Consider the following 25,172-nt stretch of genomic DNA (forward strand, 5'->3'; position numbering starts at 1 on the left):
TGTCTTTCTTTAAAGTCAAAATTCACAACCACACAACAAGACCGGAAATTAATGTTTGGAAGAAAAATACTCATATGAATTAAACTTACTACTCTCATACTATTTGAGTATTAAAAATGTATCTTGAACTACAATAAGGTGTCTTGACAACTCCAAAGACAAACATTCTAATAGGAACTTCTAAATTGGACCTTTCAATATGTCCACTCTTCTTGGAGGGCGGTTGTTCCTCTATTCTAGGAACTTGTACTCTCTTATCAGTAAATTCAACATCCACTCCAGCTTTGACTACTTCCTTAGTCCTCTCCCTGACCAGTCTTCGTCAGACAACCAGGTTGCTTGGTTTGTCAGTCTTCGCTGCCGCCGCCTCTCTCAGCATGACTAGGTCCATGGTGTGTTGGATCTCCGCGAAGGTCTGTCCCTTGGTCTCTGGAAGGTAGTGGTAGAGGAACACAGCTCCCAGGAGGCCGAAGCCGGCGTAGATCCAGAAGTTTAGGAAGACGCCTACACCATCTTGAACGTCCTGGAAAAGGATGACAATGCTCAGTGTATTTAGTCCGAAAGACTAATGAGAAATTTGGAAGCCGTGTCTTTGAGGAATGTTTTAGTAGAGCCCTTAGCTATAACGTTAGAGGTAAAACCATAACAAGTTTGCAATGTTTTTCAAGTAAATCTTCACTTGTGCAACTCGTGCACATGTGTTTTGTGTATATGTAGTCTTTGTAGAAAGATAACTAGGAATATTATTTTTAAAGTTTTTTCAATTCCAAATTACTTGATACATTACTATAGTGTAGATATTATTAGGCACACATTTTAGTAATGATTACTATCAGGAAATAAATATGATTTTAGAAATAAATTCGGTAGTTTCTAGAGAGAACGCAAAGTTAGAAAACATCTTTTTTACAAGAAATAAAATTTTGAAGATTATCTATAAACAATTATCATTTTAGAGAATATACTATATGGGTTACGTTATTATCCAAATTGATTTGATTTATGGATTTTTAGTCAGAAGTTAGTTAAAAAATAAAACTTACAATGTTGTTGTATGGAAAAATATAAAAAAAAACGTTGGTAATAATCACGTCAATTATTACTGTTATGAATGGAGACTAAGAAATTAAAGCAAATTTTCATTTCAATTAAGAGTTGAAAACTGTTGCCTGAGTTTAAAACCTCAATTATTGAAGTGAAGTGATTTTTTAACCCAAAGCTTTACCTCTCTAGTTCACAACCCCCACTCAAATTTAAAATAAGTTCACAGAAGAATTGCAATGTTGATTTTTAGCGAAACAGTCCATTAGGTTTTATAAGAATAGGTTACAAACCCGAGGACGGTAATATTTTATATTGGAAGGCAACGTGAGTAAGAATGTTAACATCTTACAAACGATAAGGGTACGCAGTAATCTGAGAAACCAAATAATTACTACAAAAATTAAAACAAATAAACTACAGTAGGTTAAAATAAAGATCATTGACTGGATACATCCTAAAACTATTCCAGTAGTTTACCCACCTGGTAAAGTTTTAGACTCATGAAGCATACCACGTTGTTGGTCATTGTAATGACTCCGTTGGCCAAACCTCGATTGTGGGTTGGAAACAGTTCACTCTCAATCGTGGTAGAGAGAGCCCCAACCCCTGTGGGCACATTCAAATTTGTCAACCTTTTGAGTAGTTAGATGGGGATGAAAGGTTAAACAATGTTAATACGCCCTTAAAGTTATCAAACAGATTAATACATTATTTAAAACATAACATTTGTATTTGACAGTTGCTTAGTATGATAGGGAGAAATAAAATTAACTTACACTGTTTTGCTAAAATCCTCAGTACGATAAAATAAAACTATGTGAAACTCAAGGCTTTAAGTACAGGATCAAACATTTGAATTTCAAGTAGGTTTAGGAATAGAAAAATCCCAAATGTTAACTCAAATTTGTGATTCTTTACTTAATATGTAAAAATAAAAATTACTAAGAGAATTAAACGAATAAGAAAACGCTTACCTTATAAACATGCATTTACAAATCAGAGCTCTCCTTAGTGAGAATCTCGTTTAACACTTGGAAGCATTTGTTACTCGTACATAATATGCAAGTCTCTCAAATAATTAAGGTCAACTTCGATAACTACTTACCACTGCTGAGGATGACTCCGTAACAACTGATGGCGAGAAGGACGGCCCACTGGTATCCAGCGACGTCGACAATGTGACGTTCGTGGAGATAGAAGTAGCCTCCGGAGATGAACAGACACACAGAGGCCCCTAGGCAAGAGGAGAGGATGATGGGACGACGCCCAAGGTGGTCTACGGTGGCTGCAGAGATCAGGGAAGATACTAGGATGGCAACGCCGAGGACCACCGTGTACTGGTCTGGCTGAAACATGGAGGATAAACGTTAGCTGAGATGGGTAGACGAAAGAGAAAGACAGGGACGAAAAGTAGGATAAAGGGGGACGAAAGGTTTCTATTATTTATCTTGTTGTTATTGAGATCGATGGTGTGGCCCAATAGTGCAAGGTGTCGAGACTGCTACAAAAAAGATCTAAACCCTAAACGAGATACAAAGGATATACGTTTTAATATTTATTAGGAGTTACTGGTGGTTTCACTAAAGGGGTTATTATACTTGGAATACTTAGGAGTCTTTGGAGACTAGACGTTCTAACCCATAAAACAATTAAAAAACTACAAAGCCAAATTCTAACCTCACAGTATACTGGTCATTTAAATTACAATCACTTTGGCATTTGAAATCATATTTTAATGTGGTAAATAACTCTTCAGCGGGTGCTTGAAAATAACAAAATTAACATCGCTCTTATGGCGGGCAAATCCAAGATGGCCGTTGGCTTACATGGACTCCCTTGGAAATACATTCAAATTAACAAACAACACTTGTAATCTCACAGTATACTAGATATTTATTTAGTCAACTCTCCAGCAGCTGTTTGAAATTATCCAAAATGGCCGCTAGCCTTCAAGGACTCTTAAGAAGGAACTAAAACTTTACGTGAGGACCTACTTGGAGATAAACTGAATATTTCAGGGAGGGGAAATGGAGAGGGTGAAGTAGAAAAGAGGGAAAAATGGAGTGATTGTTGGGAATTAAGAATATAGTAGTTTTAGTACAATGATTGTTAAATAATTACACGACTATATAAGTAAATTTAGGAAAATATGCTCTTTGATGAATATTGTATGTTGTTTGTATTAATATATTTTTTTTAATTGAAAGAAACCAATAAAAAAATTGGAAAATGAAGACTTCTTTGATAACAGTAGTTGAGAGAAGTAACGGTTTAACCGTCCTAGAGTAAAAGTAAGTTTTCCTTTAATAAACCTAATATTTAATTGTATTGATACATAAATTTAAATACGTTAGTTTAAATACGTATATTTTTAAATGCTATAAGGAGAAATGAAGTAAATGACGAACCTTAAGGAATGAGTCATCCTCCGTAGTTATCAGGGATTCTGTGACGTAGGACAGTATAGCAGGGATCCCCATGAGGACTTCTAGCAGGGCAACAACCTATAAAATCAAACATTTATAAGGGTTATATATATATATATTATGTAACCCTTTTTACAATTTAACTTAAATGAAATAGCTGAAATATGTTGGATAGAATAACTAAATATTATTTTACGGATGTTTTTAATCCTTTAGGCTTAAATTTATTTTGAGGGTTAAATGGGAAACCACATTTTTTAACAAATTTGACCAACATCAGTTAATTTTTACTATGGTTATCACGCTAACTGATACACACATACATGTAGATTAGAATTCAAACAGACAATGTCACTGATTGTTTTGGCTTTCACCGCTAAACAAAAAGTAAATCAGTCCCGGAGCTATGTCAAACTACGAGACCTATGTTTATAGATTCGTTCAAAGGAATATTTATTTTCGGTTTTATTTAAGCTAATACAACCTAAAACTTATTTTGGAAATTGATACTCCTTTGTTTTACTGTGTCCTTGGGCATGAATCCGCTAATCTCAATCATTGTCTAGTTTTCAAAATTTGTTTAACCAAAATAGACAATTTCACGAAACTTTACAGCCTTGAGGCAAATAGGCTCGCGTAATCGTATCAAATTATTAACCGCAGTTCATCCTTTCCTCTTGGCCTTGACGACGGCAGAGGATCGTCTTTAGATTGATATTTAGAATTTCCAGTGTTGTATAATGTTGACACGTGTGGCAGTGTAAACACAATCAAGGTCTTTTTTCTCTTTTTTCCAAATTTGTTCACATTATGTTTCAATTAAACTGCTTTAATAACTTTTTGTAAGAGTTCGAGTACCTCCTTTGAACAACAATGAAAACATGTTAAGAATATGTATCTGAAATAAATCGATAAAAGTCTCATTAGATTATTAGGATTTTGAATAGTAATAAAAAAAAAACTAAAGTAAAAATTTTTAGACAATTGATGTAAGTTTAAATAGTATATTGTGTTTTACACCCTGGGTTCATCATTGAAATTTGTATTTAATAATTCATTGTTTATTTAGTTAGTTAATAATTATTACATAGTTGAAAACTTTGGTTAATAAACACCTATCTACGCCCCTGTCTCAACGCAACTGAAGTGTTCATCTACATAATTATTACTTGAATAATTGTCATCACTTAACCTATAACGATGTTAATTCTACTTTTTAATTGCGTATAATCTCATTCTGTGTAAAAATGCATGCAACTCCTATGACGCCAGGATTTATCTGTGCTAAAGTGGTGTTTCAATAAAAAAGTTATTCTTTGTTTATTTGGACCACAAATCTGAGCAAATATTTAGAAAAAAATATACTAGTTCCCTTTATGCTCAGTTAAGCGTTAGTTTAAAGTTTTGGACCCAAATGTGACAACATGTAAACCACCTTGTTAGGCATTTTAACACACATACCTATATTCACTGGCAATCATATTTTAACTACTTCTAAACTTAACTAGACTTAAATATAGTACTTTAAATCTATTATATAAATTATAACTTTTATAATTTTAGGTAGGTGAAACACCAATTTTGAATGTTTCGACAGCTTAAACACTTAATTTTATGTAAACCTTGTCAGTATTATACCTAGTTCTTTCTAGAATATCGTTTTGCTGAGTGTTTTTATTGGGGACAAAATCGTAAATTACCTGAACTACAAGAAGGCATCTTCGGTTGGTTGCAGTAGCCACAAGGTCGAACCAAGAGCTGGATGACTTTTGAGCAAGATCCTCATCTACTGAAGCCTTCATTGCCTTCAGTTCTGCCTCTACCTCTCGACGGGACGTCTCCCCACCTAGAGAGAGCAAAGGGAAACCATTAATCTTACAAAAATTTAGATATAATAGTAAGGCATTTGATTTTCAAAAAATTATATTATATTTTATATTTTATTTATTTATTTACCAACGGCAATACACCAATTTACAAAGATAATCAGTAAATTGACAGCTTCAACAGTGAATGTTTGTGCTTATGACTAGATTAACAATAATAAAAACGAAATTGATAACAATAATAGACAATGAAATGCGTAACAATAATAAATAAAGAAATGAACAACAATAATAAATAATTAAATTAACAACAATACTAATGATTTGAGATAACATGCAATAATACAGTAACAATCTAGTAACAATAACAATCATATAGTAACAATCTACAAACAAACAAATGACAGGAGAGCATGAAGTGGTAAGTATAGAAAATTCAGGAGCCTTTTCATGGGGTGGAAGTAGACACAATAGCCCCTAGCAATTGGGGCTTTCATGAAATGGCTATGGCCAAAGATCCAGCTGGTCTTAATCAGGGACAAAGCTATAAAGATCATGGCTTCAATTCTGCTCTTCCCTACATCATCCTTTTGTAGCTAAAAACACACCAGTTAGTGGTGTGGATGTCTCAAACGTATGGATAATTTTATTAATGACTATGCATGTACTGCAGCGGCAAACTGAAGAGCCTCTACAGAAAGCAGGCTAAATATTTTAAATGGCTGTTTCATGAACATAATAAGATAAGGTTAATAAGCATTCACAAACAGCTTTTATACGAGCATTTTGTTGATTTTCAAAGCAAATTGTAAACTGAGCCTTAGCTAGAACTGTTACACATCTTTACAACGTTATTTTTACTTTGAAATGATCACCACCAAGCTTCCAACTGTCCCTAATTCAAATTCTATTTATGTCTTACTGATGGAAGTAAATCGAAACTTTTACCTCTGAGCCACAACAACACTTCTGCAGCTTTGGCTTCGTCTCCAGATAGCAGCAAGAAGTACGGAGTTTCCGGCATACCTAAGATGGCCAGGAAGTACACCACGGGGACGGTCAGGGAGATGATGGCCAACGTGTGGTAACTGACCATGGGGGCCACACAGTACTGCAGAAGGGAGCCTAGGTACCACATCACCTAGAACAATCAATTAGTGATGAGAAAGTGTTCAGTTACTTCAGTGGCAAGTAAGGATGAGGTGTGCATGATTTTTGTATCGAAAGAGAAAAATTGCTTGGAAGCAGAAGATGTTAGGCCATGGATTAAGAGAAATTCCTTTTCATTGTGAAGCTATGACCTTTTAATGATCATAAGACGCTAATCATCAAACTTCTTTTGGCTTACAATGAATAATGGAAATAACTCAGTTTTTCTGAAATACGCTGCCAAAAGTCTTCTCAAGAGAAATAACTGTTAATGGTGGTAATCAACCTAAAACATAACTAAAACTACGTGGTTTGTACTGTAAACAACAGTGAGTTTACTACTCTAGGAAACTCCTCCGGAATCACAAGAAGAATAGAGAATTTGGATTATTCTGAAATATCAAGTGACATTTCAAGTTGGGTTTCAAACAATCAGTTTTCTTTTTTGAGAATCCGTGTTTTCCCAAATACCTTCTGATTGAAAGAAGCCTAAATAACTCTTAATACAGAAATCTTAAATTTATATAATAAATGTCTTTAAACATTTTATTTACTTTAAAAATACAGTACATAATTCATACTGTAATTATCTCACCATTATAATTTTTCGTTAGCTATAATGCATACTTTATGCTACTTTATAAACACTTTAGAATGGTTTTGAAAATATCCATATTCTTGCCTACTTAAGTTTTGAATTGTTGAGTCATAGCCTCCTCTAATACAAGGCAGTGGCGAGAGAAAAGTGGCGACACTGCAGTCGCAGCCTACTGAAACAGCTGTTGCACTAAAGTCAGGACCACGAGAGTCTGCAGTTGAGGGAGGAGCCTATTTACCACGTGACTTTGAAGGAGCCAACGAGGACAGTGCGGTGTTGCTAAATCTAATAATATCAACTGATTTAAAAATATTGCTTAGTATTTTAATTAGAGTCGTCAACGGGCGATATGACAACGTCGCACTAGCCTTGTCTCGTGATTGGCTGCCGCCAACTGCAGACTCTTGTGGTCCCGACTGTAATTCATAATGAAGCGTATTTGCACTTTTTATCGTTACACGTTTGTCATTATTGTTATTACCATGGCAATATGCTAAACGGTGCGACTTTGCCACACACCGCCACGGCCTTGTATGGTGGAGCACTACCAATATAATACGTTTTTCTATAATAAAAAAATCTATTTACATAATTATATACATGATTATAAATCACCTGAGACAATATATTGAAAGTAAGTTGATATTTAACTATATAATCAAAACTCTCTGACTTTACCTCAAACATGGTACTTAAAGTTCCTCTATGACGAGGTTCTGCTATTTCTCCAAGGTAGAGAGGCAATACCACGTATACCACTCCCATCCCGATACCCTGGAAACGCAAACACGTTTAGTATTAACATTGACTTTGGATAGAGAAGTGAACACTCTATTATCAGATAAGTGTTTCTGTTGAGTAAGTTTCTCATCGTGCTTTATACCATCGATACTTTGTTTGATCTTAGACTGCCATACTGTTATTGTTCGCCTCAATATTTATGTTATTGTTTAGGATATGTTGCATTTTCAGTTTGTAAAGATCAAAACAATAGTGCATGAATAATAGTACTAGTTTCAGAAGCACATTTCATATTTGGCACCCTTGGAATTACTTCTGTTTAGTTATAAAACTAGCTACAACCATTGACCATATGACTGAAATGGGTATGATCAAAAAAGAGTAATAGAGAATTGGTTATGACTTGATTAACATTTCGTCAGTTAAATTACCTTTGTTTAATACCTAAGATGAATTGTTGGTGTAGGAATTAGGAGCTTAGGGGTAACATGTAGAAAAAAAAATGTTTACTACGTCAAAACATCAGAGCGGGATATAATCGACACAATTTAGATTAATTGTACACTCAAATTATAATTGATGGAAAATTCTACAAAACCAAAGTTTCAAAATGGCAATTCAATTAAAGATACTAATAATTAGTTATTAATCGTGTCCTTAGGTATGTCTGCATTAAGCTGGTATTTTCCTCCACGCCACTCTTGGTTCAAGTCATGATGGTCAGGTCACCTGCCTTATATTAGGTCACCACAAGCTTGCCTATGAGTCTTAACCGAAACGGTACTTTACAGCATTTAGAAATTCACATAAACCAGTGAAAATAATCTAAAAAAACCATTAAAAAGATATCTTTCATACTTTTTTTTAGCATTCGTTGCCTCGACGTTTAAAAACTCACCTGTATAAATCTGCTGATGTACAGGGTGTGAACATTCCTGGTGAAAATTACCAAGACCCAGCTGAGGATGTAGAGAGGAGCTGTCAACATCAGACAACGCCATCTGTTGGTGCAAATCTACAATAAATACATATTAAATACCAAAAATGGTAATGATTCCTAGCTGAAGGAAGAGATTAAGAAGTGTAAAATCAAAAATGTACACCTTCATTATTAATCCTGACGAAGATTATGCAAATACTTATTTAAGGAGCTTGTTATTCACTCGGATCAAATCTTACAACATCATACTGAAATTTACCATAGTTTAGGTTGTAGTAAGTAAATTTGTGATCGAATGTGAATGTTGATTTCGGTTTATGAGTAAATCAGCTGTGTAAGGGACTAAATAAGTTAATCATTCAAGGTGATTGGATTGACTTTCGTTTCAGACGAATTGGAAGAAACTGCTCTTGAAGATACGAGCAGGAATTTCCAAAGAAAATTCAAGATATTTGTTTATTAATCGAGTAACCAGTCGGGGTATGATGTCGGGGTATTATACCGGTATGAGTAGTATTTCGAAAAATGTGGAGCATCAGCTAAATCAGCTACGTTTGTAGAAACTCTCGTGAACGCATTCCTTGAGACTGCAAATTAAATAAATCATATCACGGTAAAAATTAAATATAATGTGTCGATTGTATTTACTTAACTTACCTTCCCCAGATATCCACTAAGAAGCCAGTAGGTAAGGGGGTTAAAAGGTTTCCAACTTCTATCATGGCAACCATCCATGAGCTCTGGTCCCTGGTCATCGGAACCTGATGGTGAAAAAGGAGCCCTTAGTCTTACTCAACTAGAGAATTTCAATTGTAAACGTATGTAAGTAATTTAGAAAACAGAAAGTTCTTAGACTTGAGTCTAGTGTAATGTAGTAAAATGTATCCGAAAAGCGGTAGGTTAAAGCATGTTTTTATTGCAATAAATTTAGGATAAAATCTACGACCTACCTCACTCTCAGGGCTTGTCAACGTCACGAGGATCTGAGTTACCCAGGCGAACGCTGAACCTGCCACCATCGCTGACAGCGCCGCTGTGAACAAAATAGTTAAATGTAGTTGTTTTTGTTTGATTATATCACTACACTATCAAATCATCCTTTCTTTCAGCCACTTATACCTTGAGGCATAGACAAATCAAATTAAATATAGACCGTCAGCCGTGCTGCGGTTAACATAAGTTCTGGCGTCCACCGCTGCGAGCACCGTGTAGTTACGTATCTAGTGCGCCGCAACTACACGGCGATCCCAGCGATGGACTCCAGAACTTATGCTAACCGCAGCACCGCTGACGGTCTATATTAATTCTATTTGTCTATGCTTGAGGTCATCCATTTATCTATACGTCCAACTACCTTACTTCGATAATCTATCCATTTTTGTAACTATACATTAAAGCGGAATTAAACAAAATTGAATAGATTGTGGTTCTGTCATCACAATGATATCTCGTTCAATTTTTTATTTGACTGCCCAACACTGAACTGCCCACAATTTTGAATTACAGCTTGGTTGAAAAATAAATGATGTTGCAAGTGGAACGAAACACTTCGAAAGTAGCTCCAAGGTCCAGAGGTTTCCAGTGGCGAGAAACGTGGCACCCTTTAAGATCATAATTAGACACTCCCTCTTAGAATCACTTGTGTCAAGTTTAGAACATACCGGTGCGGAAGAAAGGAAACTGAGTTGGATTCTGCGCTGCACAAAACAACTTTAGTAACCATGGAGAACTTATCTGAACTAATGCTTCTTCGGGAGCAGTATAACATTAGAAGGAACCCAACCTCCTAACCGAAGTAGTGAGCTGCACCAAGAACTTGTAGGGAAGGCCTAGCTCAATGTCAATCGTTCATTAAAAGACGCCCTCCCGAAGGTATATGACGGGGGTTTGGAAGAGACGGACTCGGACTATATTTATTGAGATTGTGAACCGGAACTAAGCCTGGAAGCTGATGGAAAGGGAGGCAACCGAAGAAGGTGGGTAAGGAACTCACCATCAAGTACCCCTGAGACGCCTAAGTCGTCCAATGTTGAAGACAACCCCACCCAGACGACGCCTCGTAGGCACAATAGTAGCCAAAAATATGATCGACATGCTAACTTGGCTACTACTCTCATACTTTTGGCTACTAGACGTCGGTTAGGTTAACATCTAGCCAACGTCTAGTAAAAACCCTGTATGCGAACTCAACAAACCGGCTAAAAGCTGTACTTTACATGTGCTGCAACCTAGTAATCACGTTTGTAACTCCCACGGTTGAACTTGACCATTGTGGTTAGGTCTAATGGCAGGTCAGAGACATTTTGAAATAGCTTGTATCCGTCTCTTTATGATAAAGAGTAATCGGTGCAGAAATATTCCAATTTAAATCAACCGTTGAGGTGAAAGAGTAAAATTATCCATTAAAACATAAATACGCAGGATTGTTAACTGAAAAGAATAAACAAAAAACTTAAAGGGTATCTATGTTATTGTGGTTGATAAGAGTAAGGAAGATCACTGACGCGAAATTCCTTCAAAGCATACAATGGCTTCATACATTATATAAAAGCCAGGAGTCTTATAATCGCAGTTTATTTTAGAGACCTTCTTTTGTAAAAGTTGTCTTTGAAGACCAAAGAGCTCGATAAAATGTAACAAATCTTAACTTTACCTTGTATCTGTTGCCACTAGGGATGTAAGCATCTTATGTTATGAATTTCTAACGATACTGGTAAACTGGGAAATTTAGAAGCCTTAGAACGTATGCTCACAAATGCTACACATATATCAACAACAACACCATTAAAATCTCTGAGGGACCTCTCAATATGGTTTACATAAGACCTAAATAAACTATAAACGATATGCTACTTACATTTAAACTTTTGATATTAATAGATATTGGAGTACGGAAAAGTATTTTAAGAGACCTTTGACCAAAACCATCTCATAATAAATTAAATTGTATTGTTATTAATTTCGCTGCTGTAAATGGAAGAAGCGTTGGAAATAAAAAAAGGTATTTGAAGATGCCATACAAGGTGAAATGACAAGGTGCCATGAAGGTGAAATGCAAGGGTTGCACAAAAATCTTACCTACAAAAACTCAGAGAACAACAACAATGATAAATCTAATATGATTCAAGTTCTTAAAACTTAAGAAAGCAAAGAACTTTATTTATTCCTCAAATCAATTACACAATCTTAGTATAGCTATTAAAATATCGTGAACCCTACCACATGGCTATACAAAACATAATATTTAATTGATTAGTTTTGATCAGTTGTGTGGATTAGGAAATAAAATAGCAGTTCTAGCTGTTTACATTAAAATGTCAACACAAACTTAAACATTGTTAGTTTTCTCTTGGTCACCTTGGAGATGAATCAGTATTTATTTTGGGATCTCTCGCCTCAGAACTTTGAAAGCCCACAGGGCAGAGTCCTAGGTGAATATCTTACCAACAATTGTCTCAAATTAATCCACAATACTGTATAATTTTTTGTGTGAAATTCAAACACTGCCTGAAAAATATTGCAGTGCTTCAACATCTGAATAAATATCTCTAAACCGCTTCACAGAATAGAGGCTGGATGAGTTTAACCACAAAATTGAAGTTCCCCGCCAAAACCGGTTACGGAAATGATTGAGCGAGAAGCTCAAAGAGAAGCCGCTGAGAAGATCAGGCATTAAAATATTCACTGACCTGCATTCTAAGTGGAATGTTGAGCTAGACCTTCTACAATTTATTTTTTAAACTCTTCGATTTCAATATGTTCATATCAATTTATGACCAACTAATTTTTAGTTATTGAAACTGTTTATTTCTTAGTCTGCACGTTTCTTTCATAAATTTCAGTTATAATATTTTTGTCAATCCTCAACTAATTTGTTCATGTTGTGATTGCATTCCACTTAATAATTAGCACACATATCTTTTGGTCATTCGACCCGGATTATTTACTTGAACATTTGAAATCGATTATTTGTATTGATCGATGCAAAATGATTAATTATGTTGATACCACACATTAAGATTAAAGAAACTTAATTTACTCCAAAATTTTTTTACCATTACCTGGTGGAAAGATTGTGTGATTTGAGATAATGTCGAAATGTCCAATACCTTAAGTGAAAAATTATCAAACTTTGCAATTAAAATCTGCAACAATTCATTGGATGTGAAATGGCGTAATCTGATGAATACAACAAACAGAAGTTGCAACCAAACAAACATAGTGGTGTAAGTGGGTTATTAGAAAGTGTCTTAGGGAGGAAATGATGAGTGACACACCAGTGTAGTGTCTCGAGTCAAAACTGTCACCGCCTAAGGGTGACAAGAGGTTGGAAAGTTTTCTCTTTAGTTGCGAATCGAATCAAACGTAGAATTCTGACTAAATCAGGTCACTTTGCAATTCTTCAGCATATATGATTCGACTCACCTTTAGGTTGGAGCTCGTTCGCTGCGCTCACTTGCCTTCAGGTTAGCTCGTTCGCTACGCTAACTCGCCTCCAGGTTGAAGTTCGTTCGCTACGCTCACTCACCTTTTGGTTGCAAATTAGCTGTTGTCATAAATGTAAAAGAAATAATAGTGTTGCACCCTGTTGGTAATCCTTGTAACTTTAATGCTATTGAACATCATAGAACAGAACCAACTTGTTTAATTGAAACAGCTGTTAAGATTCTATAATTCCATTTCTCATAAGGTTGACATGGGAAACTCCAGAGCCACTGGGGCGGAGCCCGAAAGGATTTTTGAAATAAGAATATGCCTATATGTTAATCGGGAATGTGAGCTATCATCATGCCAAATTTCAGCCCAATCCGACCAGTATTTTTCGCGTTCACTTGTCACAAACATACATCCATACATCCATACATCCATCCATACATCCATACATCCAAACTTTCTCATTTATAATATTAGTAGGATAATACTGTAGCATTTGCATTTATAATGGGAACTATACTTCTCTCCCACTACTAAGTACTAATTTACAAACTACGAATAAGGTACGTACTTGTTAAATGTATTCCTCAGATGACGTTGGGGTAATTTTTTGGTAGCTATGATGAACTGTGTCTCGAGTCAAAACTGTCACCGCCTAAGGGTGACAAGAGGTTGGAAAGTTTTCTCTTTAGTTGCGAATCGAATCAAACGTAGAATTCTGACTAAATCAGGTCACTTTGCAATTCTTCAGCATATATGATTCGACTCACCTTTAGGTTGGAGCTCGTTCGCTGCGCTCACTTGCCTTCAGGTTAGCTCGTTCGCTACGCTAACTCGCCTCCAGGTTGAAGTTCGTTCGCTACGCTCACTCACCTTTTGGTTGCAAATTAGCTGTTGTCATAAATGTAAAAGAAATAATAGTGTTGCACCCTGTTGGTAATCCTTGTAACTTTAATGCTATTGAACATCATAGAACAGAACCAACTTGTTTAATTGAAACAGCTGTTAAGATTCTATAATTCCATTTCTCATAAGGTTGACATGGGAAACTCCAGAGCCACTGGGGCGGAGCCCGAAAGGATTTTTGAAATAAGAATATGCCTATATGTTAATCGGGAATGTGAGCTATCATCATGCCAAATTTCAGCCCAATCCGACCAGTATTTTTCGCGTTCACTTGTCACAAACATACATCCATACATCCATACATCCATCCATACATCCATACATCCAAACTTTCTCATTTATAATATTAGTAGGATAATACTGTAGCATTTGCATTTATAATGGGAACTATACTTCTCTCCCACTACTAAGTACTAATTTACAAACTACGAATAAGGTACGTACTTGTTAAATGTATTCCTCAGATGACGTTGGGGTAATTTTTTGGTAGCTATGATGAACTGTGTTCAGTTCATTACACTACTGACCCATTATGTTACATTTATGTTATAAAAATACATGAGTACTGTACATCATAGGTGAAAAACTAAAATATAAAATGAACATCACAGTTGTTGTGTAGTTGAAAAAAACATTTAATGTGCAAAAAGATCGTATACAATTTTGTTATTCCTCTAAATTCAAACACAGGTTAAAGAGTTTACTAATACCATAGACAAAAAGAATTAAACATACACTGTCAGCCATGATGTGGTTACCATGGTTACCATACGTTCTGGCAAACACAACTGGGAGCGCCGAGTAGTTACTTAGCATGTAGGCCGTAACTACATGGCGCTCCCAGCGGTGTGTGCCAGAACCTATATAGTAACCGCAGCACAGCTGACGGTCTATATTTAATTATTTTTGTCTATGCTAATACAAGTGCAAAACCATAAAGAATAAAAACAATAAATTAACCTAAGTCTAGTAACCATAAAGAATTTTAAAACAATTTTTGTATTTTGTCTATGCCATTGGCACATTTAAACGTTTTGGAAGGGGACGGTCCTAATCCTGGTATTGTTACTATCTTACGTTGACTTTATTTTAGTCAGTTGAATTAGTTCAAAGTTCAATGACAAATGACATCTGGGTCTGGGAACAATCTGGAATCGAACCAGTGACCTTCAGACTTGAAGGCGAGCACTATAGCCACTCGACTTCACAGACATGTAACCAGACTTTTCAATACTGTAACTATCTCGTCTTCAATATTCCGATACGTAATTTAATAAATTGTGATAGGCCTACCACGGACGAGTTATTTAAAATACAATTTTGAAATTAACAATTGCAAGATTTAATACGTAAAGAAAATGAGCTTGTGTTCTTAACAAAATTTAAACAACGAACAACACTTAATTCATTCTTAAAACCATTTAGGTTATGCAAACATTGCGGTCTTTTAGCAATAAATAAAAACCAGCTTCTCGGCTAATGTTTTTATAAAAAGATATTGAAGTTTTAATCAAAGACTGACTAGGCATATATAAATATTTAAGTAACAAACGATAGTACTAGAATACTATTGCTTCTAGTTTGATGATATTCAGCTAATACTGAAGATAAAATCGGTGGAGTTTACGCTCAGGCTTCTGACGTAGGTTAAAAAAAACTCCTTGCTTTACAGGCATTACCTAAGTTGTTTATACATGCAGAAATTACTGTCAATTACTTAGAAGCGGTTGTTTTGAAGGTCATATGCAGTTTCTTATACCCAATATTCCTGGAAGCTTGGCCTTTTCTTAAACAAGTCTTCAAGCCGGAATCTGCAGATAATTTTAATACCTCCACCGCAAAAAACGAATTGGTAATAAGTACTTATCATTTGTTTCATTTAATTTGAATTCACGTCAAACGAAGACAAAAAAATGACAGTTAAAAGTAATACATTAATTATAGTTACTGTCAAATTATAAGAAAAAATTGTACATGTGGTAAAACTTAAGCGAGATACAATTATACTTGCTTAACTTTAATAATGGATATTTTCGATGAGTCAATTTTTATCTAAGAATTCGTCTGATTTGTAATTTAAATATTTATATAACTTAACTTTACACTGGATTAAACTTGAAGCTCAGGTTTATGATATTTATGACTTTCAAGATGCCTTTTATTTTTATAATAATTATAAAAATAAAAGGCATCTTGAAAGTCATAAACAGTCATTGACAGTCAATTATTGACTGTATCTACTTAGATAATTTATAAAGAATGTGTCCCATTGTAGACTCGTCCTATTGTAAGTAATAGAAACATCTCCTAGCCAAAATGTTTTAATTGTATTTTTAGTTTAACTGGAGGTAACATGTTCAACACATACAGAGATACAGTTATTAATTATTTAGAAAACAGTATATTTTAAAATATTGGTAAACGTTTTTCAAAGGCCTATCCCTATATATTTTCATACAACGGAGCACCACAGGCCTACTACGGACCTACAGTTTATTGAACAGTAAAAATACCAAGTTTCTTGGGGTTTGTAATTCAATTTGCCAGGTCTGAATAGGAAACCCAAGGGAGGAAAAGGCGAAGGAAGATTCACCCTTATGCAATTTAAAACGGATGTTCCTAAAGCCCGTATGGTTTATTCAATGTATCAGCTTAGGGACCTTCTTATTCTAATAGCAAATGAAGAAAGGGGTTCCACATTTAAATATTAATGGGAAATAAAACCTGGACAAACTATTTATACAAATATATGAAATTTTAGCTAGTGATAGTGATGTAGATTTTCGCTCAGTTTTCTTCATTTGATTGTTTTTTTAAGATACGTTATTAAATCCATCATTTGTGTTTAGTAATGAGAATTATAAATATTGATATAGCTCACAATAACAAATGCAGTAGTTTGTGCAAACAAAAGCAACCTGACACATAGTTTATCTAGGAGTTTTTATAAATTCTCTATATAAGTTCATAATATACATCACAACTAAATTTAAATAACACTTACATGAGGATAAGATTGACATCACTGTACAAAGCGAAATATTTTTAAAATATCGGGAAACCAAAAAAACAAGAATAACAGTATTATTTGTTTATTTGCAGTAGTTTTTAGCTTTTAAAATACAGTAAAAGTAAATTTTACTACGCAAACAAGGAACTTTAAACACTCAAATAAACATTTAAAAGGTTTCACTAAGCTGATTTGCAACAACGTACAAATGGTCTTAGCTCTACGAATTTAATCCAAATTAGTTCCTGCATCCAAACGCAATACTAAATACGCCCGCCGCCGCAGCAAATCTGCAGACTGAGCAAATTTTCATTTGCCTGACTTGATTTTAAAATATATCTATTTAAATAACATTAGGTTTAACGGAATATCCACGTTTGCTGATATAGGGAGGCTAATAAAGTGTGTTTTAGTCAAATATTAGTAGCTTAGTATAAAATAAATTAATTTGCCAAGTTTGATCAAAATATTTCCATCAACAAGCAAACTACAACATTTGATAATATTCTCCATAAGAATAACATGGGAATTTTAAATTTGCTATTTTTTCAATTTTCTCCGTAACCAATAAACGTAGGAAATACTTTGGTATGCTAAATTATTTGTTTTTTAAGCTCTTAAAAAATAATCTAGAGAGAAATGGGGAAATTTTGTGTTTTGAGGGTCAAAAATGAAAAAACCAATTTGTATCCTATAAGCCCCGCGTAAAACCCTGTTCATATGGACCGATCATGATGGTTCGCGAACTCATTCAAGTATATCCCACCTTACACCTTTGAACCAAATTTTACCAAAATCGGTCTAAAATTACTAGTGTTTTGGCCCTCTAGGGACATCAAAATGAAAAAGTATATCGGTCCCGGCTCCAGGTCTTACCGTGCAACCTACGGTAATAGCATCTTCCATATAAGGAAATTCGTTAAAACACTATATTTTGCACAGTGCTCTTGTAAATTAACAAACTCTAGCACCGCTACAGCCAACGGTAAGCAAGAGAATATGCTTTAGCATTTTTTCAAGCAATAACTGTAAAGGCATGTTTCAACATTTTCTCTAAAGAACATAAATCCAATTTTACAAACTTTTAATGAAAATTATACAAAAAAATACCTGCAATGGCTGCAACATACTGTCTAGCTGTGCTGCTATAACACAAAGCAAGGCACCTCCTCACGAACGAAGAACTTAATAACACACTATACATCCTAGCAGCTTGTAGGTACTACTTTAAAATCCGAGAATGAGAATCTCTCCCCCTTCTACTACACTATTTTCTCTTGTCCGTCTCTCCCCTCTACCGTTCATTCATACTATACTTCCAGCGTAATTCTCTCTCCCTCTCCCACTTATCATCTCTCTCTAGATTCCCTGTAATCGTATCGTGAAACAGGTTTTTTTCAACTCAATGATTGTCAACAATTACACTAGTTGGATTACAGGTATTAAATGGTTGCGGTTTTTTGAAATTTGTAGACTCTTGACGTACAAATTGCTCTTGGAAAATACACATTTGAAGGTTGAAGAATCTACAGGTTTATATCAGCATTCAATTGAATTTCACCAATGACTAAATTGGCTTAAGTTAATTGTTAAAAATGTATTTTGAACACTCCTTGGTCAAAGGTTTTATACGTTCTGTTTAAAAGACGATCTCTTACATTACAATATCTGGGTTCTTATACATCTTTCTAGATTCGTACAATTTAAAAGGTCCAATAGATTGACATTTACTCTTGTTCAAAATAAAATGAATAACAAAATTACATTGTGTATATGTGTAATGAGTGGAAAATATGCTATGACCAGTTTGGGACAAAGGTATATAATTTAGTTCACAATTTAAAGCTTTAACCTATTATGTTTAGAATGTCCCATAGGGTGCTCCTAATCTCTGTACCCAAATTTAAAGTATAATTTCTTAGTAAAAAATAAACACGTTCAAATTTTTAAACTCAAAAGTTACAGTACAGCCAGCATTTTGTTTTATTAAACTGGTTTTGTTTAATTACAGCGTTTTGTAGTTGATTAACAATTAGTACACAGATTATTACGCAAATGCATATTTTAAGAAAAAAATATTATTTCTGCATGGTGTTTAGTTGCATAAAACCGTCGAAAATGACATAAAAACTGCCTATGTATACATATAACATAAGGTAATGTTTTATTTACAGGATTTTATAAAAATTTTGACGATATCAAATTCAAGAAAATTTTTTCTTAATCAAAGAAGAAAACTCATTATGAAATTAATTTTAAGAACCAAAATCTGAGGTTATTTGGAAACAGCAAGTCTTGTAGTTAAACAATCAGCTGTTTTAACTGTCTGTTACTTATCGCAAATAGTGTTGTATATTTATTCTGCTTGCCTTCTAGCAAAGAATGGTGCTATAGCAGAATACAGTAAAGAATAAACAAACATGTTAAAAGGGATAATTCTAGACAAATTGAGGATTGTTTTAGTATTGTTTAATATTCACTAAAAATAAGTCGAAATGAGAAAGGTTAACGAATTATTGTATTTTCTTAATATCCATGAAGAATCCACTGACAATGATTAAAGCTATTAAAACTATAGAATGATATTGAACGTTATAATGGGTGGAACTAAACGGTTGACGAGACATCTTATCATTTGAAAACTTTGTCAAACGGCATAGTCAACAACATTACATTTATCTCAATGTAATGCCTTGACTAATTAGGGTACATTATCCAAGTGATGGGAAATGACGATGACCAGGATCTAATATTTGTATAATAGGTGTATTTATATTGCTACGCATTTTTAAAAGCTAGAATACGTTTTTTTATTTAATGTGAGAGAAATGGCGTAATTTATGTGTAAAATTTGCAATAAACACAGAACACCTCTGTCACTTTCCTGCTATAAATAAATTATATATTTGAAATGTTTTAACGATCACAAATACATTAAAATGTGACACGGTTGTTTTTAATCAATGATTCTGAACCAACCACGGATTTTCATATTTCTCTGTTAAAGAAAGATAAGTTTGAAAGGGAGGAAATTTGAAAGTAATAGTTTAAATTTCGGTTTCAGTTTTTAGAAGTCAACCTATAGCTGTAAGTCTAGTTTCCGACTCTATTATTTGAAGGGTTTTAATTTTTCAGTAATTTAATTGAACTAAAAGCTGGTTTCAAATTTTCACCGACATGTTCACGTAGTGTTGTAAAACTAACCTAAGCATTTATGAAGGCTTTCACACCAAGAATCTAAGTAGTTTTTTAAGTTTAAGTTTAAGTTTTTTTTAAGTAGCCGTTTGAGTTCAGTTCTTGGAGTTGAAAAGCTTCACATAACAGCATTTTTTACTTACTTAACGTTTTTACCTAACCAGTTTTACCTAACACGGGTATCGGACCAATGAGGTTCAAGGATTGAGAGAGAAGGAGTAAAATTGTCATGCTTCGAATCTCAACTAATCAGCAGTTTGCCAATTTAATTGTTAACAAATGGTGCAATTAGAGCTTGATACAATGAATCGTTGCACCAATGTCGTTGGCAATGAGAGGATATAAACAAAAACATAACCTTTCTTTCCGAAACTCTCTCTTTCCAAAACTCGCCAAGGCTTGTAACTGAAATTTACTTCTCGTGTCGTTAACACTATCTTTACGCCATCATTGTGTTCATATTAATTATATTATTAATTATATTACTAGACTCTATTTTATACAATCATGGACATCGTACATTTGTAGGCCTATATTGTATTTGTTTACCTCTTGAACAAATGAAACATATCGAGCCATGCTCAGTACCTTGATACTGAATGTAATAAAATAGTCTTTGACTCCCCTATAGTAAGTATAAAAACAATAAATAGCACCTGTGACTACTTATCTAAATCCAACTGTATTCGTTTTGAGTGTGAAGTTCAAGTGTATGCTAAATTCAATTAAAATAAAATTGGTCTTATATCATACTATTCGCAATCAAAATAAAAATGTACTAACCCGCAAATCCACTGCTCCACTCTCTAAGGCTTCTTTTCATTGCAATGACACTGTTACTTTGGGACCTTTTGTAAAAGAATTAAAATGATCAACATAAAAACCTATAAAAGAACGTTTGTCATTCCCCAGCATTTGTGTGGAATAATTAAATATGCTATGCACTTAACAATTCAAGTGTAGGCCACCTGTTTGACTATACCCACAAAGCCTGTTATGTAATATAATTGACTATGCACCATGGCAAATGGTACCATAAAATCACAGTCTATAGCCTATCGAACTTACTACTTAACACAGAATCACATAGAACTACTCGGTTATAAAACCTAAGCAAATATGAAATACATATTTTGGGGTAAAGTATAACGTCACTAGTGGGACGTTAATTCCACATCCACAGTGCATGCCTATAAATATACACAATTCTTGACTCCTAGTCGCTGGATTACAGGACAACGTCACCGCCGTTTGAATGCCTGAAGTTGGAGTTGTAAGCCTAAAGTGTGTTATTACCAGCGAGCAAGGGATACCATTGTAATATTGCTCGCTGGTTATTACTGTAAGAATAGAGTGTTACGATTAAAATATTGTGATTTTAAAATCAAATGAGGTAAACCCTGATTGCCTTATAGCAAACATTATAATTACGACAATTATATAAAAAACCTATAAGAAATAATATAATATAAAAAAATAACATAACAAAGATTGTGATGAGATATATATTAGTTGATGTACGGTTTTTTCATAAAATGTTAATGCCAAATAAAATTGATTTTAAATTTATTTTATTAATCAGCGATTCATTAGTAATTTATGATATAACACACAAAATTCCTGCCATTTTGTAACAAAAAAATTATTTTAATGGTTATTATTCCTGAAAGAGTTGATGTTTAAAAAAATGTATACTAATGTCTATAAATATTTAAATTTATCTACATTAGTTTCAAATTATAAGTTTAAAACACACAAAAATAAAATAAAAGATATCTAAAGAGACATTTTTTGGAAAAATTACGCATGATTTGTTTTGCTTTGCGTAATTTAATCTGTTTCTTACTGCTCCTTCCAACCTCTTTTTATCCACTGATGGAACACCCTGTATATTATCGTCTGATGAGCCACTCCTAACAAACCTCAACAATAAAACAGATTGAACCATTTCTCGCAACTGGATGGAAGTGTTATGATGCCCAAGTTCAATACAGAATTATAGGTATTGCTATTCTATCTATATATAGTACCAAACAATTCCGTGTTAGATCATCTCCCTCCATAACACAACAACATATCATCGTGCTTGTTGTAAAATTTGTAAAATTTTACAAACGGGATTTATTGAGATATTGTCACGTCGGGGCCCATATTCCCGCCGTCTGGTTCAAGAGAGGGGGAAGATGGCCGGACAATGGACAACGCATGAGGAGAACACGAGCACTCACACAGTAGCGGTCGGGGCAGTCGGAGTCGACGGTCAACGGCGGGCGAGTAGAGAGTACGGGCTGCTAGTGGCAGGGCCAGTAGGTTATATTGTATTGTCTGAAAGGATAGGGACTTAGGACGGTGTGACGCCGGTATTTGTAGTTTTGAAAAATATATATATTTGTTTGGAGTTCAACGGTTTTGTTCTTTGAGTGCTGAGCTACCACGGAGAGACGTGACATTATATTGGCCATTATTAAACCTTTAAGTTCATCGTTTCATACAAAATGATCGTAAAACGCACACACCTTTATCCGTTATACAAAGTTCAAATACAATTCTTAGTATTTCCGGTCCACTGGACATTACAAATTTCGTTAAAGTGACTCTATTTAAATTTGTCCTTTGTCTTTGTTACTGATAAGAATTACCAGATTCCCATTACAAATGTACGTACAATTCATATACTTTTCTGGTATCCAAAATTTGATTACAATTCTCAGTACTCCCGGTGACTGGACACCCTTACCACTTTAAGCCAAACACATTTTTTATAAATACATAATTTTATTTTCTAGTAAAATTTCTAGACCCACCTATCTATGAAAAATAGGTGTCACATGTTAGGCCAGGAGAACTTTCTTTGTACCGATACTGACTCTGTTAAGTCTTAACTATATGTGTAGGCCTATATTCTATTAAATTAAATACTGGGTAAATACAAACCATTAAGGCATAAATGATAGTGAAAGTCACACCTCAAGTGTCTACTGTTTATTTAGTATTTCAGAACATTATCGTTATCTTCTATTGTACTTGTGATTCCTGGTTTACATTGTTAGATAAGTCACTTTAAAGTTAGAGGGAATAGCTGTAACAAATATCCCCACTGGAAAAATATTTTAATTTTATTTACGACCATTTTCTTGTAAAAAGTGTATTTTTCAAAAAGGAAAAACTTATAAACATGATTATAAAGTAATCTTCTTGATGTAAAAATAGTCAGATGTTTTGAGGGAAAAAGAAAATCCACCTCCTTATCTATCAAAGTAGTAACGGAATTTTGTTGTTGAAATGGGTTACCTAAGCGATGATTGGCGTTTTGTTCAGGTGTAAAAACTATTCTTGACGCCAACTGAATGATATTTCAAATAATTTAAACATTTTTTATTCATCCGGTGGACCAATATGTAGTGGAAAGGTTCAGTGGTTTTCGGATGGTTTGAAATTAGAACCATTTGTTCTATGACCATTTCAAATTCAACATTCTGTCTATAAACTAGTAGATTTTAGTCAATAACAATGCAAACAGGACATTGGAATTATCTTTTTTGATATGTAGGAGATGCTTTAGATGCGTATTACGTATACAACTTATAAACTGCAAACTCCTTATGACATTTTAAAATAATTGGGTTTTTTAATACGCGAAATACTAATTCAGTTATTTCTCTACAGTGCCTAGCATGAAACCTGGATTCCAAATTTCGAAATGTTAACATGCCTTTTTACTACAGTAGCTATATTTTCAGACTAAATAAATATTCCAGTAGTTCTAATGGTAAAAATACTTACACCTCCCTTTCACTAGAGTTAGTATAGTGTGTATATCATATCCTTAAAATCATTTAAATTCACTTCATCTAATTATCTTTCCATGTTATTTAGATTTTATAAATAACATCACTTGAATAACAGGTTGGTCTTAACACCGGGATTGTATAGGCTAGTTGATAATGTAAATAAAAGAAGACTTTTTTCCTTGACTAATGTGAAGTACTTTAAGGATATTAGGTGTTTAACTGCTATTTATGTGACTTACAACAAATTGGCAAATATTTTTGGAAATACCGCTACTTGTAGGCTTATACTTTGAGTAGTCTTTGGTGAAGTATTTGAAAAGTTAAACTGAAGATGCTTCTCGCATTAGCCCTACAAAGCAGCTGTTGTAAATGAAACTATGATGCTATAACACACTGATGCAAAAGGAAAACAAGTAACCACCACCTCAATTTGTTTCCACCAACTTAAATAACACATATTCTTACTTTAAACTTGAATGTTGTTGTATAAATAGTCAAAGCTTGAATCTAAAACAGGAAAAGCTAAGATTAGTTAACATATTTTTATGTTTTGTAACCATTACTATAGACAAAAAAATAAAATATAGACCGTCAGCTGTGCTGCGGTTACCATAGGTTCTGGCGCACACCGCTGGGAGCGCCATTACTCACCCCATACCGCCGCATAGTACTGCCTGGCCAAACCACACTGTGAAATCCTTCTCACACTGTCAACTACATCTTTGGTTAGTCTACAACACCCTCGCACACGACATAACTTCATCTTATGACCTTTGAAGGAATGACAATCACACACACTTTGTACTTTAAAAACCACCAACCGACTAGACCATCTTATCGCTGAGCAAAGTTAAATTTAGTTTAAGGTTTCACGATTCACAAACTAGAAGAAAACTGTTAATTGAGATTGCAGTGGTACTAATGTTGATACTGAGTCCACTTCAAGATATAGTCGTATGACGTGTTATCTTTGGTTGAATAATGATTGATTTGGCTGGGAATTAAACTCTTTTGCTTCGGGATAACCTTTAGATTGCTGAACTTGGTCTTAATTGTTGGTTATCGGACGGTTGTTGAAGTGATGTCATTCATTGCTTAGATTTGAAATCTGT

At 34.2% G+C, this 25,172-nt stretch overlaps 1 protein-coding gene across 1 annotated transcript; it reads right to left on the reverse strand.

Moving 5' to 3' along the window:
* Nucleotides 1-24,850, reverse strand: LOC128999493 (facilitated trehalose transporter Tret1-like). The gene is made up of 11 exons (XM_054426053.1): nt 24,712-24,850; nt 9,675-9,757; nt 9,382-9,485; nt 8,683-8,785; nt 7,722-7,817; nt 6,245-6,437; nt 5,171-5,316; nt 3,453-3,548; nt 2,150-2,390; nt 1,526-1,650; nt 1-523 (listed from the first exon to the last, which is right to left on the reverse strand). Exons 1-11 carry the CDS (start codon nt 24,821-24,823, stop codon nt 323-325), a joined length of 1,500 nt encoding a protein of 499 aa, XP_054282028.1. The 5' UTR covers nt 24,824-24,850; the 3' UTR covers nt 1-322.
* Nucleotides 24,851-25,172: the final 322 nt, after the last annotated feature.

The sequence above is a fragment of the Macrosteles quadrilineatus genome, unplaced genomic scaffold, assembly GCF_028750875.1.
Source record: "Macrosteles quadrilineatus isolate MER2022 unplaced genomic scaffold, UCM_ALF_1.0 Scaffold_8__2_contigs__length_117827958, whole genome shotgun sequence".
Classification (NCBI taxonomy): Eukaryota; Metazoa; Arthropoda; class Insecta; order Hemiptera; family Cicadellidae; genus Macrosteles; species Macrosteles quadrilineatus.

Excerpts from the sequence above, each read along its gene's own strand:
- LOC128999493 (XM_054426053.1), bottom strand. The coding sequence starts at position 24,823 with ATGAAGTTATGTCGTGTGCGAGGGTGTTGTAGACTAACCAAAGATGTA. Across the intron at positions 8,786-9,381 it reads TTAGTGGATATCTGGGGAAG|ATGGCGTTGTCTGATGTTGA; the intron begins GTAAGTTAAGTA and ends TTGCACCAACAG. Across the intron at positions 7,818-8,682 it reads ACATCAGCAGATTTATACAG|GGTATCGGGATGGGAGTGGT; the intron begins GTGAGTTTTTAA and ends TTGCGTTTCCAG.